Source organism: Pomacea canaliculata, linkage group LG7, assembly GCF_003073045.1.
Source record: "Pomacea canaliculata isolate SZHN2017 linkage group LG7, ASM307304v1, whole genome shotgun sequence".
NCBI classification, from domain to species: domain Eukaryota; kingdom Metazoa; phylum Mollusca; class Gastropoda; order Architaenioglossa; family Ampullariidae; genus Pomacea; species Pomacea canaliculata.
The window spans coordinates 7,271,860-7,286,029 of NC_037596.1; the positions used below are offsets into that span (position 1 = coordinate 7,271,860).

General features: G+C 39.3%; 2 protein-coding genes across 5 annotated transcripts; both read right to left on the reverse strand.

Annotated features, from left to right (window-relative positions):
- Nucleotides 1-1,091: 1,091 nt before the first annotated feature.
- LOC112567986 (zinc finger protein 572-like) lies at nt 1,092-6,649 on the reverse strand. 4 transcript variants are annotated; one of them, XM_025244952.1, is made up of 4 exons: nt 6,513-6,649; nt 3,908-5,648; nt 3,149-3,394; nt 1,092-2,730 (listed from the first exon to the last, which is right to left on the reverse strand). In XM_025244952.1, exons 2-4 carry the CDS (start codon nt 4,554-4,556, stop codon nt 1,643-1,645), a joined length of 1,983 nt encoding a protein of 660 aa, XP_025100737.1. In that variant the 5' UTR covers nt 4,557-5,648; nt 6,513-6,649; the 3' UTR covers nt 1,092-1,642. The 4 variants fall into 4 exon arrangements, with proteins under 4 accessions (XP_025100737.1, XP_025100735.1, XP_025100736.1 ...); XM_025244950.1 differs by having other exon boundaries at nt 3,137-3,394; XM_025244951.1 differs by lacking the exon at nt 6,513-6,649 and adding an exon at nt 6,363-6,436 and having other exon boundaries at nt 3,137-3,394.
- Nucleotides 6,650-9,140: 2,491 nt separating this feature from the next.
- Nucleotides 9,141-14,122, reverse strand: LOC112568000 (tetraspanin-3-like). The gene is made up of 8 exons (XM_025244980.1): nt 13,984-14,122; nt 13,712-13,869; nt 12,856-13,074; nt 12,240-12,314; nt 11,292-11,393; nt 10,851-11,081; nt 10,183-10,266; nt 9,141-9,753 (listed from the first exon to the last, which is right to left on the reverse strand). The coding sequence occupies exons 2-8, from the start codon at nt 13,763-13,765 to the stop codon at nt 9,637-9,639; spliced, it is 882 nt and encodes a 293-aa protein (XP_025100765.1). The 5' UTR covers nt 13,766-13,869; nt 13,984-14,122; the 3' UTR covers nt 9,141-9,636.
- Between the last annotated feature and the right edge of the window lie 48 nt (nt 14,123-14,170).

A 14,170-nucleotide genomic window follows, 5' to 3' on the forward strand; every position in this document is an offset into this window, starting at 1 on the left:
CTAAATCCATCCTTATCACATAATGTCCTTCATATTCGTACTTCTACACTCTCCTGCTCGTTGTTGTTCTGCTTCCAGAAGTTCTTGCAGTTCTTTGTGATTGTACTGGAAGTTCCTTTTTAAGGCATCGTTTTAACTTTTCTTCCATGCTTACCAAACAAGTTTTCTTGATCACATGTAAAATCTATTATGTGAACGTCTCTGTAAGGATTTTTGGAGGAACACATCATGATAATGCTCATGAATAATGTTATCAATTATTATTAAAATTATTAAATTGGACAATTTAAAAAGCATCATGCTGTCTAAAGTAACAATCAGTGGTGTAATCCTGTAATTAAATAATGGCTGTTGTGATGTATTATTTAAATAAAACGAGACAAATAAATATATCTGATACACTGGTATGCACACACATAATTTAGGTCATGTATATGCAAGCATGCATGGGTGTGTGCATGCATGCATGTACCTGCTCACTCACACCGTGTAGTGCTGTGTGCATTCACTAGAGCAGGGGTGGGCAAATAGCGGCCCGCGGGCCGCATGCGGCCCGCCAAGTGGTTCTCTGCGGCCCGCAGAAGCCCTTTGGCAACACAAAAAAAATATTACCGAAAACAAGTTAGGCTTAAGTTACGTTCAAGTCCCATGCCTGCTGCGTACGTAATGGCCGGCCTTGATGCACCTGATGAATTACAACTTGAACTGATACACCTTCAATCAGATCATGCATTGAAGGAAAGGTTTTATTCCCTGTCACTGGTTGAGTTTTATAAGTGCCTCTCCAACAAATCATTTCCTTGTTTAAGAGTATTTGCTCCCCAGCTATTTTCAATATTTGGTTCAAGTTACATCTGTGAGCAAAGTTTTTCCTGCATGAATATAAACAAGTCAAAGAACAGGTCATTGCTTTCAGATGCAAACTTGCAGTCAGTTATGAGAGTATCTACCAGTAATTTTAAAAGAATTGTTCAGCAAAATTGTATTCAAAAACATTTTTCTCATTAAATTGTGTGTGCTTAATTTTTCATTCTGGTTTTCTATTTATTCCTACAGTGTTACATATTTCATGTGCTCATTATTAAATAAATGCGTTTGTTTACAATTTGGCGATTTTACGTCGTTTTTGTATTCAATTACAAGGTGCGGCCCTCGGACTAGTCATGACCCAGCAATGCGGCCCTCGCAACAAAAAAGTTTGCCCACCCCTGCACTAGAGCACATCTACTCAAAACTATGAACTTTAGAACTTTAGTGTAGAGGAAAATACATAAAAAGCTATTCAAAATCTGCAGTGAAAATCACAACTATGACCCACTGCTACAGTGGAGACATACATCAAACATGGTAACATGTTATTAGTACAACTGTCACACTTATAAAGCTATCTGACCATTTCATGATTTGAATTCAGTTATGGCTTCTTAAGACTTGCTTCACACATGGGTGACTCAGTTCATGTAAATACTGACATCATCTTCATTTAGTTCTGACAAATGTCTGGCACATAAATGCCCTTGGCAAACATGCTTTGGTCATCAGTGAAATACTCCAGAAAAATAAATGTAACTCTTCTACCTATTATTCAACCCTTGCATCTAGCATATATAGTGTTGCCATAAAAAAAAACAATTCAGTGGACTCATTTGGGTTCAGGGTTGAGCTGGTGATAAAAGAAGGGGCCTCTGCTTTGCATCTGCAGTGTCATAGGCATGGTCATCTGCAGTTGGGCAGGCATCATCTGTGCCTGCAGGACATGCATCTGTTGCACCTGCACTTGCGATGGGTTTTGTTGCTGGTTTAAAGTAGGAGTTGGGGTCTGGGACTGAGAGGGATGTGACTGACCTTGCTGTTGCTGTTGTTGCTGCGTCTGCTGTGTCTGGGTCTGTGCCTGCGTCTGCTGCTGCGATGCCTGGTGGGAAGTCTGTGACAGATCTTTCTCTATGGAGCTGCTGGCTGCTCGGATGATGGCAAGGTCCTCATCAATCCCACTGTGCTTGGCCTTGTGCTTGTTCAGGTGTGCTGTCTGCGCAAAGGTTTTGCCACAGATGTGGCAGTCAAAAGGTCGTTCACCGGTGTGGGTGCGCATGTGCCGCTGCAAGGCACTCATGTAGCGGAACTCCTTTTGGCAGACGTCACACATCTGAGTTGCTTTGTTTAACTTTACACGCAGACCTTGGGATGGGGAGTGGGTCTGTGAGCTGCTTGACTTAGTGCCTTCATTATTCGCTGAAGAGGATGACAATGCAGTCGCTTGTCCTGCTAATTCAGACTTCTTTGATTTTTTACGTTTACTCTCTCCTGGCAAATGGCTTGAAGTCTGCTGGAAGGTCTGGTACTGGGGGATCCCTGGAGGCACAGGAACTGACGGTGGGGGTACCATGGTTGGCAGGGTTGGGGGAATGACCTGTATTGCTGTGTGGAAAGGGCTGCTCGTTGGTGATATGGTGGAGAATGCAGACTGCAGAGATGTACTTTGAGATAACGACGATGAGTTGAAAGTCATGGCAGAAATAGGGGTGGGTGATAATGGGGTTAGAACTGTAGGTGGGGAGCCTGTCTGACAAGATGTGCTAGTGGTCTTTGTCTTTTTGTTTTTGCGCTTGCTGTTGCCAGAGGTGTGCTTGGGCACATAGGGTACCCCTTTACAGCTGGTCTTCTGGTGGGTCTGCACATGTGACAGCTGCGAAAAACCACGGCCACAAGCAGGACACTTGAACGGTTTCTCACCTGTTTTAAAACCGAAGGATGCACGTTTGTCTATATCTCAAGCACCTGTTACAGTATGGTTGTTACTTGCATCAGTGAAACACAGAGACCAATAAACTGTTAGAACATTGATAGCACATTGAGATGTATTATAGTAAAGTCAAGACAACAAAACAGAGAGTAAATCAACTATAAATCACTACGTAATCTGAAATATCTCTCATTTAAGTCAGTCTTTAAATATGCTTACTTGCTGCGGAAGGAGATGGTTGGGGTCTGCCTTCCACATGCCATGCCCTTGAGAGAGTGAACCACTTACAGTTCATCACCCTACAGCTTCTACTAAGCTATGGGACCCTCAGTCTTCCTATTTGCAGCTATTGCCAGGAGAAAAAAAAAGCCCTGCTTCATAAGACATTGACCAAACCTGTATGCGTACGTTGATGACGTTTCAGCTCACTGGCAAAGACGAACTCTTTGCCACATTCTTCACATTCCAATACACGCCGCCGCTTGGAGGTGTGCACTTTTGTATGTGCCAAGAGGCTCTCATAGCTGGTGAATTGCATTTCACAGATACTGCACTGTGGGATGTTCTTTGGCAAATGTGTTCGACGATGGGCGGCCAAATGGGTTGCCTGGGAAAATGCTCGACCACATTGATCACACCCATATGGTTTTTCACCTGGAGAAAAGTCAAGAGAATTTTGAAAATGTGTGCACTACAAAGTGGATTTTTATGTGAACCCTTACTCTGTATAAAAAGCCACATGGGCTTAGAATGTAAAGAGTCTTAAAGAGACTTGTGTATGTGATTTTAAGGAGCCGAGACCTTAAACCAACACAAAAGAAGCCAAAAAGGGAGAAGCCGACTAATAAGAAAACAAAACAGTGATGAAGGTCCCATAGCGAAATTGCTGCAGGTTCAGTGAAATGTAAGTGGTTCAACATGGCATTTGGAAGGCAGAGCCCAACCCTCTCCTTCCATGACCTTTCACCCTTCAGGTACTCATTGCTGCTGAGTGGGCAGGGGAAGTTTTCCAGGCGCTGGAGCAAGCAATCCTAAAATCACCAACTTTTCAGCAAGATAGAGCATACTTTCCAAATACACAAACAATGAGAAAACTGCAAACTGTTTTATCAGAAAAAATGAGAGGTGTTCTATGATCACTTAAAGGAAAAAGTAAAAGAAATAAACCTGTATGGACGCGCTGGTGACGACGCAGATCAAAGGGATAAGAGAACTCCTTGCCACACTCTTCACACTCCAACTTTTTCAATTTGGGTTTGGGTGTCCTAGGCTGGCGGGGCTGTTTGGGGCCTTTTGGCTTAGAAGCCCGAGAACCGTATTTGGAGAACCACTTCCTCATCGTTGACAGGGTCTCTGCCTTGGCCACAGTAGATCCTCCATCAGTGTTGGCGTAACTGGTGAACCACTTTTTCTTAAGAGCTGGCTGCCCGGAAGTGCCATTTTCTCCTCCGTTGCTTGTGCCACTGGATGAGGAGGTGTCTGTGGAGTCATCTTTGGCATGTCCTCCATCATTTCCTTCATGCAAAAAAACAGTTGCAGCATCTTGCTGTTGATGTGACTGTTGCTGCGATGCTTGCTGCTGCTGAGCTTGCTGCTGTTGCTGCTGTTGTTGTTGGAGATGCTGCTGGATGGCAAAGTTGATACTACCTTTTTCTGATTTGACTGAGGCAAAGGATGGTGTATTCTCAGAATACAAGTTTGCAAAGTAAGGACTTGGGAAATGAGAGGACGGCATTGGCGGGAGTCGAGATGAAAATACATTATCAGCTGTGTTGATGGTTGACATAGCTGGGATGCGAGTGAAGTTTGGATCCATGGCCTCTATGGAAAATATAGTTCCAATAATTCTGCTGCCACAATCTTGTTCAAGCTGTCCCTTGAAAGATTTTTTCTTGTTAATTGGTATATGATATTCTTCTTGCCAAATTAATCTCTGGCACTTCTAGAAGTTAAGATGCAATGTGTAATTCTGATCTTCAAGAGTATCTGGAAAATTAAAACTAACCCTGAAGGTTCTCAAACAGCAAGTAGAGTTGTCCAAGCCTTTTCTTTGGTCTGGTTCATTTTTTACACAAATTTGCACTATGCTCTCTGTCATTCTCACTAAAGAGTTCCTTAGTGCACATCTTAAACATTTTGATATGTTTCTTTTTGTATTCTTCTCACAGCTCTCACTCAAAGACAATGACAAGCAGAAAATGATGCATGAGCAGATAAAGACATGCACACCTCTTGTTATATACACAGGCAACCAATTCCAATATTCTTATCTTGAAAATAGACTTTCACAACAATTTTAACAATTCATATAGCAATATGACCTATAAACTTATGTCAGTTTGGAAATTTTTTTTAGTTTATGTATTACCTGCTTCAGAAAAATGAAAAGGAATTAATTCATAAATTATTTCTATAGCATTTTAGACCACAAAACTTCTAGGTATTGATTACAGCCATGTCATCATTCACACACTATTATTTTAGCACCATTATGAATGGCACAAAAAATGCCATTAAAATTAAACTTTTAATTATTCACTTGCTTCTGCTCTTTCTGTGCCAATGCAATTTTATGTTTGCTACTGTATTCCATTAAATCAGTTTCTTAATTAGAGCTAAAAGTCCAGCCTGTCAGTGTCCATACTAACTTCAAAAATACAGGCACTTTCTATGGTTTAAAAAATTTACGATTAATATCAGCCCTAATCATGACATTTGTATCCACCAGTTTCCTTCTTCATGAGACTTCTGGAATGTCATATATAGAAAAGAACTCCTCTTTGGGAAAAACAAAAAGAGTTTGTTATGAAGCTTTAAAAGAAACTTGTGTAATCTCTACACTGCCAGGAACCTTTCTTCCCTTTTTCTCCTACAATCTTGTAATACAGAACACCAGCACCATTTCATTCTGAAATAAAATGTACAAAACTCAAAACTCAAATACATCTGCACATGCAATAATGTTTCAAAACATATTTGAAGGCAGAATTTACATCTCATTTCTCTAAGCCCTCAATCATGTTTCTTCCAACAGTCCATTAAAGTAAAATTGAAAAAAAAAAAAAAGTTTTATTATACACAGCATCTTTAGCTAATAGCCCTAAATGATCAATTAAATTTTTAATTACAGTAGCTAGTAACAACATTGTTTTATTAACATTATATTTAATTATGTTACATGTAACTGAGTAAAAGTAAAACATATGACACAAAAACACAAAGGTTTATAATGCTGTGAACGCTCAAGAAAAGACCTATTTGAAACCATAAATATCTAAAATATGTAATAAAATACAATAAGAGTACAATTTTAAAATAAACTGTATGATAAACAGGTTTAGAGTTTATAATATTTTTTCGGTGCCTTTCAAATGTTTGTTGTTATATTTGCAGCAAACTGTAAAACTTACTTTGATATAGCTTTCAAAAAGAGTCGAAAATAATTTACAGAAAATTGTCCACATCTTTCCCAAAACTGTCATTATCTAGACAATGATTTGCTTTGGTCTCACATTGCAATGTCACAACATTATTTAATGGTTCCCAAACTATGCTTAAACTAATTTATGATGCTCTACGTTTCTTCCCTCTATTCTCGTGAGTAAAAAAACACAGAAATTACATGATATGAAAGTTAGTCGTCTGCCTCCTTCGGGGAAAAAACGACAATATAGTTGCCTCCCCTACAGAGGACGTGACGATTTTCTACCTTAATATTCCCGAATAAGCAAACAGTTATGCAAGACAAAAACGAAATGTAAGATTTTCTTACCTCTGCAACACGGAGAAGGCTGTAGACTTAAGTCTATACGCGATATAACTACTTTCTAACGCTTTGTTTATTCGCTTTCTGTAATCTTAAAAACCGGAAACAGGCAGCGGTTAACGCTAAATAGAAGTTGAACTGTTTGAAGATTGGATATTATAGGAATACAGTCTCAATGTCTTAGTTATTACGTGTAGAACTTGTTTATAATTGTTTTATAGCAGACCTTTACATAATGAGATTAAAACACGGATTGTGACAGGAAATGAGATAAAGCATTACGACTTCAGGCAATACATTTTCTTCAAGAATGTAAGGGAAATAAAAATCTTGTTACAATTAAGCCAGTGAAAAATATATTTCGTAGACTTCAAATTGCTAATAAAAAGTATAGTAGCACACAAGAATTGTCTAAAAATTGGCCTGAATGACGCTGAAACTTGCACTTTTGAAATGTTCAGTTCACAAAAGCCATAACCAAATAAGTCACAGACCTAAATGAAGTTCCGTGAATTAATTATGATAAGCATATACGCGTGCACACACGCATGCACTGGCATATTATATCAAGAAAAGTGGAAGATGACACCACATCGGAGACCTCTAGGTCCATTATTCCATTATAACCGTTGCATCAATAAATCCCTTCTTTGTCCGCTATCGTGAGTTATTCCTTGTATGGTCATTATTCTCTTTGGATTGTTTCCAATGGATTGTATAAAATCGAAGAATGTCGATCATTGCCTCACCTCATAGGAAAAACTGATAGTTGTTACTACTAGCTAGAAATGTGTAGAGATACAATATATCTGTATAATTTACTGTCATTGTGTATTTTCCATGTAACACTGGTGTATATCTTCCATGTAACACTGATTTTTTTAATGATTATTAATATAAGGTATCCCCAATAAACAGGATGTATGTCTCTCACTGCTCGGTGTGTTGACAGCCAGAGACACCACGTGTCTCGCACGCCAGTAACCGCAGTATGTGCGGGAGCATTTGAAAAACGAAGATGGACGTACCCAGCCTTATTTGAAATTTTTTACATTTTGCGAAGCCACAAAATGTGGGTATAGTTTCAAATGCAAGAATGGGTGCGGGCAGCACGAAAAAGTACTTTTGAGAGATGTCTTTGTCACAGAAATGTCAGTGAACTGGACAAATACCCACGGTGCCAAGCAGTGCTGCGGTTGAAGGACGGCTGCGCACTAGGGTGACAGACAGCAACTTTTCAATTCCATGAAGGACTAAAAAGAATGTAGATTTGTTTTAAGGTTACTTTTTAAATATACGCAGCCTAAAGTGGTGACTTTAATCAACGTTTAAAACGTACAAGCATGGCCACTGATAAGAAAACTTGCATAAGCCGCTCAAGATTTCTAGAGATATAAAAAATCAGACATGGTACCCCCGACTCAGTGTGAATTGCAATTGCATATTCTCAAATGCATCACTTGCATTTCTAAACAAAATTGCAAAAATTGTACTGCTGTAGCACAAGCCAATCTTGAGAAATTTTATGACTGGATGTCAAAACGACAAACAGAGGAAATTCAAGCTTAAAGATTTAAAATATAATATATCTTGTATCAGATCATTTTTGAGTCTACATTACATCCTACTATATAATTAAAGTCTATGTATGAACTATACCACCCTATCAGCTTTTGGAAACAGTTTGGTTCCTAGTGTCAGTAAATTAGATTAAGCAGTGTTTTACTTGGGATTGGGTGCGATAGTATAAAAACCTTGTAAAGCAAGTATACAGCTAGTGAAAAAGAAGCTGTAAGCTGTAGGTAGCCGGCTACATGAAAAAAAGTAGCTGTTAGCCTACAAATTACTTGCCCATCCCTGCCAATAAATAACCCAGCCAAACTCAAAATTCTTTTGTTTTTAGCTAAGCTTGGCCGAATCTCGCTTGTTTGCTGGGAAATGGGGTACGTAAGATGTCATGTAGCGTAAAATAAGAACTGTTGCATATGCTGTATAGGCAGATGTATCTTTTGGACGAGACATATTCCTGCATAGCACTTTCAACAGATATGGTCATGTAATCAATAACTGTGTGACATAGTCTCGTTTGACCCATGCAAGAAAGGTTTTCCATGTTCACTGAACAATTTATGGCCCATTTGATCGTCAAGGTCCAGTGCCTGGAAAGGCGCATCTCTCTGGAGTCAAATATTAGTTCGCCAGACATCTGGAGGCATTCTACTCTGCCCCGTGACTGCACGAACAACTTTACCAGTGGTTTAAAATTTATTTGTTTATTTTTTAATACCTTGCTTTTTTAATACTTATTTGTATAGAAATTTTGATGATAAAACATTTTCTACCATAATAAACTTTAGTAAACGACAAATCATGTTAGTTTTTTTGCAAATATAGACAATTATTGCATTTTGACATTCATTATTAATCCAGACACACAAAAAATCCTACTAATAATATACGAAAGAACGTAGACATAAGGACATCTAAACCTAATCACCAACAGACAAGTCAATACATTGCATGCCATGACAGGTGATGTTCGCTACTAGATTTTCAGACACCAGAAGAAATCTACATTCCCATTGCCATTGGCGCTCTGCTCGTTGCCTTGCATGCCAAGGAATCAAACAACCATTGGCCTTCCAGTGATTTTTATTCTTTATTCCTTGTTAAATATTGACCTTCCATAGTAAACTAATCATTTTGTGCAATCATCAACACAAGCACTTATTGGTGATATCTTACGTTCAAGCCAAAGCTATAAAGCTCAACTAACATTGCACATACAAACTTTCTCAAACCAATACACAACTCCATTTTGATACTGCTTCAATTTTCCTTTTTTTCGAGTTCCATATTATACCTTTTTTTTTTAAATTAGACTCATACTCTAGTCTTAAAAAACACAAAGGTAACGTAAATGATATAATAAAGCGGGGTTATCTTGTGTTTGTGGTATACTTTAGTAGCTTATTTATTCATTAATATCAGTTTACAAGACGTTTGCTAGTATTTAATCCTTTACATATGTGCTGTACGTTTAGTGGTCAAACAGGGATTAACACGCACACACAGTCCCGACATAAGACCACAATGACAAATCGAGCGTTGTATGTTTTGACCGTTGACGTTAGTGGACGTTGTGACGCCCTCTGACCCTTGAGATCACTCCAGTGTAGCGTGCTTGAAGTACTTGGCTGTGTTGTCTCCACAACACATGCAGCAGGATGTCAAGGATAAGCAATATCTGGGTAGCAGATAGGGATAAATAATTATTGAGAAGTTTGCGACAGTGTTAGTGATGGAAGAGAGAGTGTGTGTCGCGAAGGAAGAGGGTGGGAGAGAGACAAGGGCATGAGATTTAGGGCATGATACTAAAGGATCACATACAAATACAGCTAATTATTGATTACGTAACAGGAACTTAATGAACGAAAACAAAATTTACTTTAGAAAGATGTAACTGAGGGTCCAGCAACTTGTCGAGTACTGGGGCAAAGCCGAAAACTGACCTAGGGCATACACTAAAAAGCATACAACCTCTCTCTCTCTCTCACACACACACACAGTGAGAATGTAAGTGGGGAGGACAAAACACTAAATCTTTGAGATAGCAGATAGACAAGTAGATGGAGAGATACATAGAAAGACGAGCTGCAAGCAACGTCGTCCCTACCTCGATGATGATAATGCTAATGCCCACGCCGATAGAAGTGTTCTGGAAGACCTTGATTTTATTCGCGATGACCTTCTGGCATCCCTACAATTGTCATTGTCGCCATGATATCACCACCACAGTAGAATGACATGGGAACCCAACACAAATAAAACTGATTACTCAATTGAATTTTTTTATCTTGGCGTTCCCAAATTAATGAAATTTATTACACAATTGTAAAAAAAGAGACGGGCCTTATCAGTAGCCAATGATGACAAAATTAAATAGCAGGCGACGTACGCGATCACTATAAACTGATTGAACCTAATATATTTACTTTTGCATGCTTGACTGTTTCTCCAAATTTCATCAAAGAAATAATTTTCGACAAGAAGTAGGATTTCATACGGCAATGTGGAGGGTTAACGGCTTTTATCACAGTAAGGATTTTATGCAACACCTTCATCTGAAATGATTTTCAAGATAATTGAAAATATCAGTGGTTGACAAAGTTAAGGATATTACAATTTTGGGAGATGAGCACCTGAGTAACTCTGGCCAGTAACACCACCATAGCTATACTCACTCTAACATAGCTATGGTGTACGATTCTTTCTCTCTTTGAGAAGCTGTCCATATAAAACATTTTGCATGTCACATAACGTTTTGTGCACGTCACTACTCGCCTGCGTGTATGCGGTCCCGTTTGTGTGGCCGAGCAGACAGTCCTTGGCGACCTCGTAGTTTCTCTGGGTGATGTGTTCTTGGTGCACACCTTTACAACATGTTAGAGGAAGCTTCGCTTTGCCATGGATGTCACCTGCCTTTCGCTTTTTTTCGTCGGGGAACCACGGAATAATGGGGTCATTCGAACTCATATCGAAGTCCTTGTCCCCGGCCAAGCCGCAGCATTGATGCTGGTTAAGAGAATAACATTCTTTTTTTTAAAAATCATTTCAGTGTTTCCGCAGGAATGACAAAGGTAACTCCTGGTAACTAAGAAGATTGAGTTTGAGAGTAAAAGGTTGCACGTTCGAGGGTCGAGTGGAAATCCTCCGCTCAATGCTCTTAAAGTACTTAAAAATAATTTTGTTTTCAGGTTAGCCTTTAAATAATCATTCACTTACCATAGAGAAAAGTACACTGATGGCCTTTGACCTCGCGTCTTCGTTGGTCTCATTGTAGCCTTTAAAGACATTCATGAGCGTATTGTCCAGTGATTGCATGGCCTAAAGTGTCCACCCCTTTCCCTCCGTTTAATAAAACAGATTAGGAAAAGGAACGTCTGTTATGGCGATTACAAGATATTGTGATACATCTACCCACGATAAGTAAACACAATTAATGCTGCCAAGAATAAGTTTCATACGGTGAACAAAATGAAAATTTCTGATCAGACCATGTACATGATATAAACGCTATAAGAATGAAAAATTGTAACTTGCAAACATAAATACTATAGGAGCAAAAGACATTTCTCTTTAACTCTTTGTTTCTGATATGCGGTGCTATGGAAATCAACATTTAAAGAGTTGTGGTGTAGGCATAAGAATGAAATATGTGTAGGTGCTGATAAATATTAGTCATGTTAAGTTGAAAAGAGTTTGAAAAATTGACAGTGAAGTTGACAAGACGAAAAGATGTAATGGCAATGATGGTAACGTTGTAAGTTGTTAAAGTAATGGAAGTTACAGATGTTTTGGTAGCGCTGATAGTTTGAATAGGATAAGTTACAGTCATTCTGTCAAATAAAAGTACTGTAAATTAGTACAGTTAAAAAGAAATATGCTAAGACTGTGAGTATTTTCGTTTATAGTATTTCTAAACGAGTGCATTATGCTTAGTGATGGTGATGCTAGAAGAGTAACGTATTACAGATTACAGTAATGTTAAGAATATGACGAACTGTAACAGGTTACAATAAAGCTGAAAGAACGCATGTAAGTCGGTGTATTGTGAATTGGTGTAATGTTGAAAGAGCGCACGTTACGGCAATGCCAGGTGACGTATTCTAGGTTACAGTGATGTTTACAAGTGACGTATTGTAAGTTAAAACTGAAAGAGCGAAATACGACCTTTAAACCCTTCGTCCCGATGAGTATGATGGTGGTGAGCTCGGCAATGACGGCCACTATGACGAGAAAAGTGTACTGCAAAGGGACAAAACTATGGATTTGTGATTTAAATTCACATATCTAAACAAATATTAATCTTGATTATAGAATGAGGATGTGAGAGAGGCTGATGGGTGTGCGTGTGCTGATTGAGCATTTATTGCCACTTGTGTGAGGGACAACGCATATTAAAAGCGCAGATATGTTGGTAAAACAAAAAACAACCATGAATAAGCTGATAATTTTTTTCGGTTAAAATAATTCTATTGGATACTTTTCAACGAGGGTTTGATGCCCTATGCCTCGGACCCCGCGAAAAGTATTTGTCAAAGGGATAATCAGATTGTTTTTGTCACTGAAATACACAAGAGGTTTTTTTTTTTTTTTTTTGAGGAACACTCAAATCACGTTTGTAAGTGGGACACAAATCATTTGATCACTAGGGTTCGCTGAGGTTGCATTTGTCAGTGGGACTTTCTTAGTGGGACACTGAGATTGCGTCTGTCCGTGGGACACACTGGTGTTGCGCACTCACGATCACACACACATACATCCTGAATCTTCCCTCCTCACGTACCAGTGTGAGAAGAAGGCGCACCTCACACATGGCCCCCACCATACCGAGCAGCGCCATGAAGAGGATAAAGGCGCCGAAGACGATGACGCTCGTGGCGACAGTCTCACCGGCGTAAGCAACGTTGAAGCCTTTTCCTTCCACACTTTGAAAGGCGTCCCTGACGCTGTTCCACCTTATCTTGAACATCAGCCCAAGCACCAACAGTATCACTCCAATTACCTGCCGTGGAAAACGAAGTAAACGGTTGGTAGGACTGAAACAATAAAGTGTTATTGGTGCTTTCGACTTCGAAATGAATGCGAGTCTGTGGATTGACAAACCTTGCTTCAAGAAAGTTTCCCGAACAGTCACAGAGAGAGAGAGAGAGAGCAACAAAAGATAGATATATTTACAGAAACACTTTAGTATCGAATAATACTAGCCACCTTTGAACCAGCTCAGTAAGATTTTCTTTAATGAACTCGCTTAAAAGGTGAGATTCGGAAAGACTATAAGTCTATGACCTCCCTAATAAAAATAGCTTTATCACTTTATCAATAAATATTTTAATCATAATAGGTATATTATAATTTGCTGGTTCAAGACTAGCATGAAAATTTTGAAGAAATGTGAAGATGAAAAAGCAGAAAAGAGAGGAAATGAGCAGTCATCACAGAAGAAAACCTAATCCAAAATAAATGAGGGCTTTACTACATCAACCCTCACAACCGTGAGGTTACAGGTCCTTTTTCTGTATATATATATATACACACACACACAGAAAGAGAGATGGTAGCAGGAAAAATATACAGACATGTAGAAACAAGAGTCTTCCCGAGAACGGCAGATGGGTGGATGAGTATGGGCGCCAACTGACCATGAATACTATGTTGAGGACGACGAGGATGGCTTTGTAGAAGTTGACAGCCATGGCTGATGGCTGGCCAAAGCCGCGATAAGCGTACGTCACATACACACACAGTACATACACCTGGTGTCGTGGAACTTTACAGTCAGAGTGAGCTGTCTCTGCAACTGACAAGTGCACTCACAATTAACAGACACGCCAGGTAGATTGACTCAAAGAGCAAAAGAAAGAAATGGGGAAAAAAGAGAAAGATTTCTGCATTTAAAAATAGGCTTACTAACCGTCTAGCTGGTAACTGTCAGTAACTATCGCACGAGAATGTGATTTTCTCTGCGAGCAGACGACGGCAGGCGCTTCGCAACCGTTGAAATTGCGTCAGCGAAAGGCAATCACTGAAAGGCGACGCTGCAACGTCGTGACGTCATCACAATCGCAGCCGAGCTCGTTCTGCAGTCTTGTTTTCGTCAC

Coding starts and splice junctions, on each gene's coding strand:
- LOC112567986 (XM_025244950.1), bottom strand. CDS start 4,556: ATGGATCCAAACTTCACTCGCATCCCAGCTATGTCAACCATCAACACA. Junction 3,395..3,907: donor TCACCAGCGCGTCCATACAG/GTTTATTTCTTT, acceptor ACTTTTCTCCAG/GTGAAAAACCATATGGGTGT. Junction 2,731..3,136: donor TCATCAACGTACGCATACAG/GTTTGGTCAATG, acceptor GTTTTAAAACAG/GTGAGAAACCGTTCAAGTGT.
- LOC112568000 (XM_025244980.1), bottom strand. CDS start 13,765: ATGGCTGTCAACTTCTACAAAGCCATCCTCGTCGTCCTCAACATAGTA. Junction 12,315..12,855: donor TGCGCCTTCTTCTCACACTG/GTACGTGAGGAG, acceptor GTCCCTTTGCAG/TACACTTTTCTCGTCATAGT. Junction 10,267..10,850: donor ACGGGACCGCATACACGCAG/GCGAGTAGTGAC, acceptor TGACAATTGTAG/GGATGCCAGAAGGTCATCGC.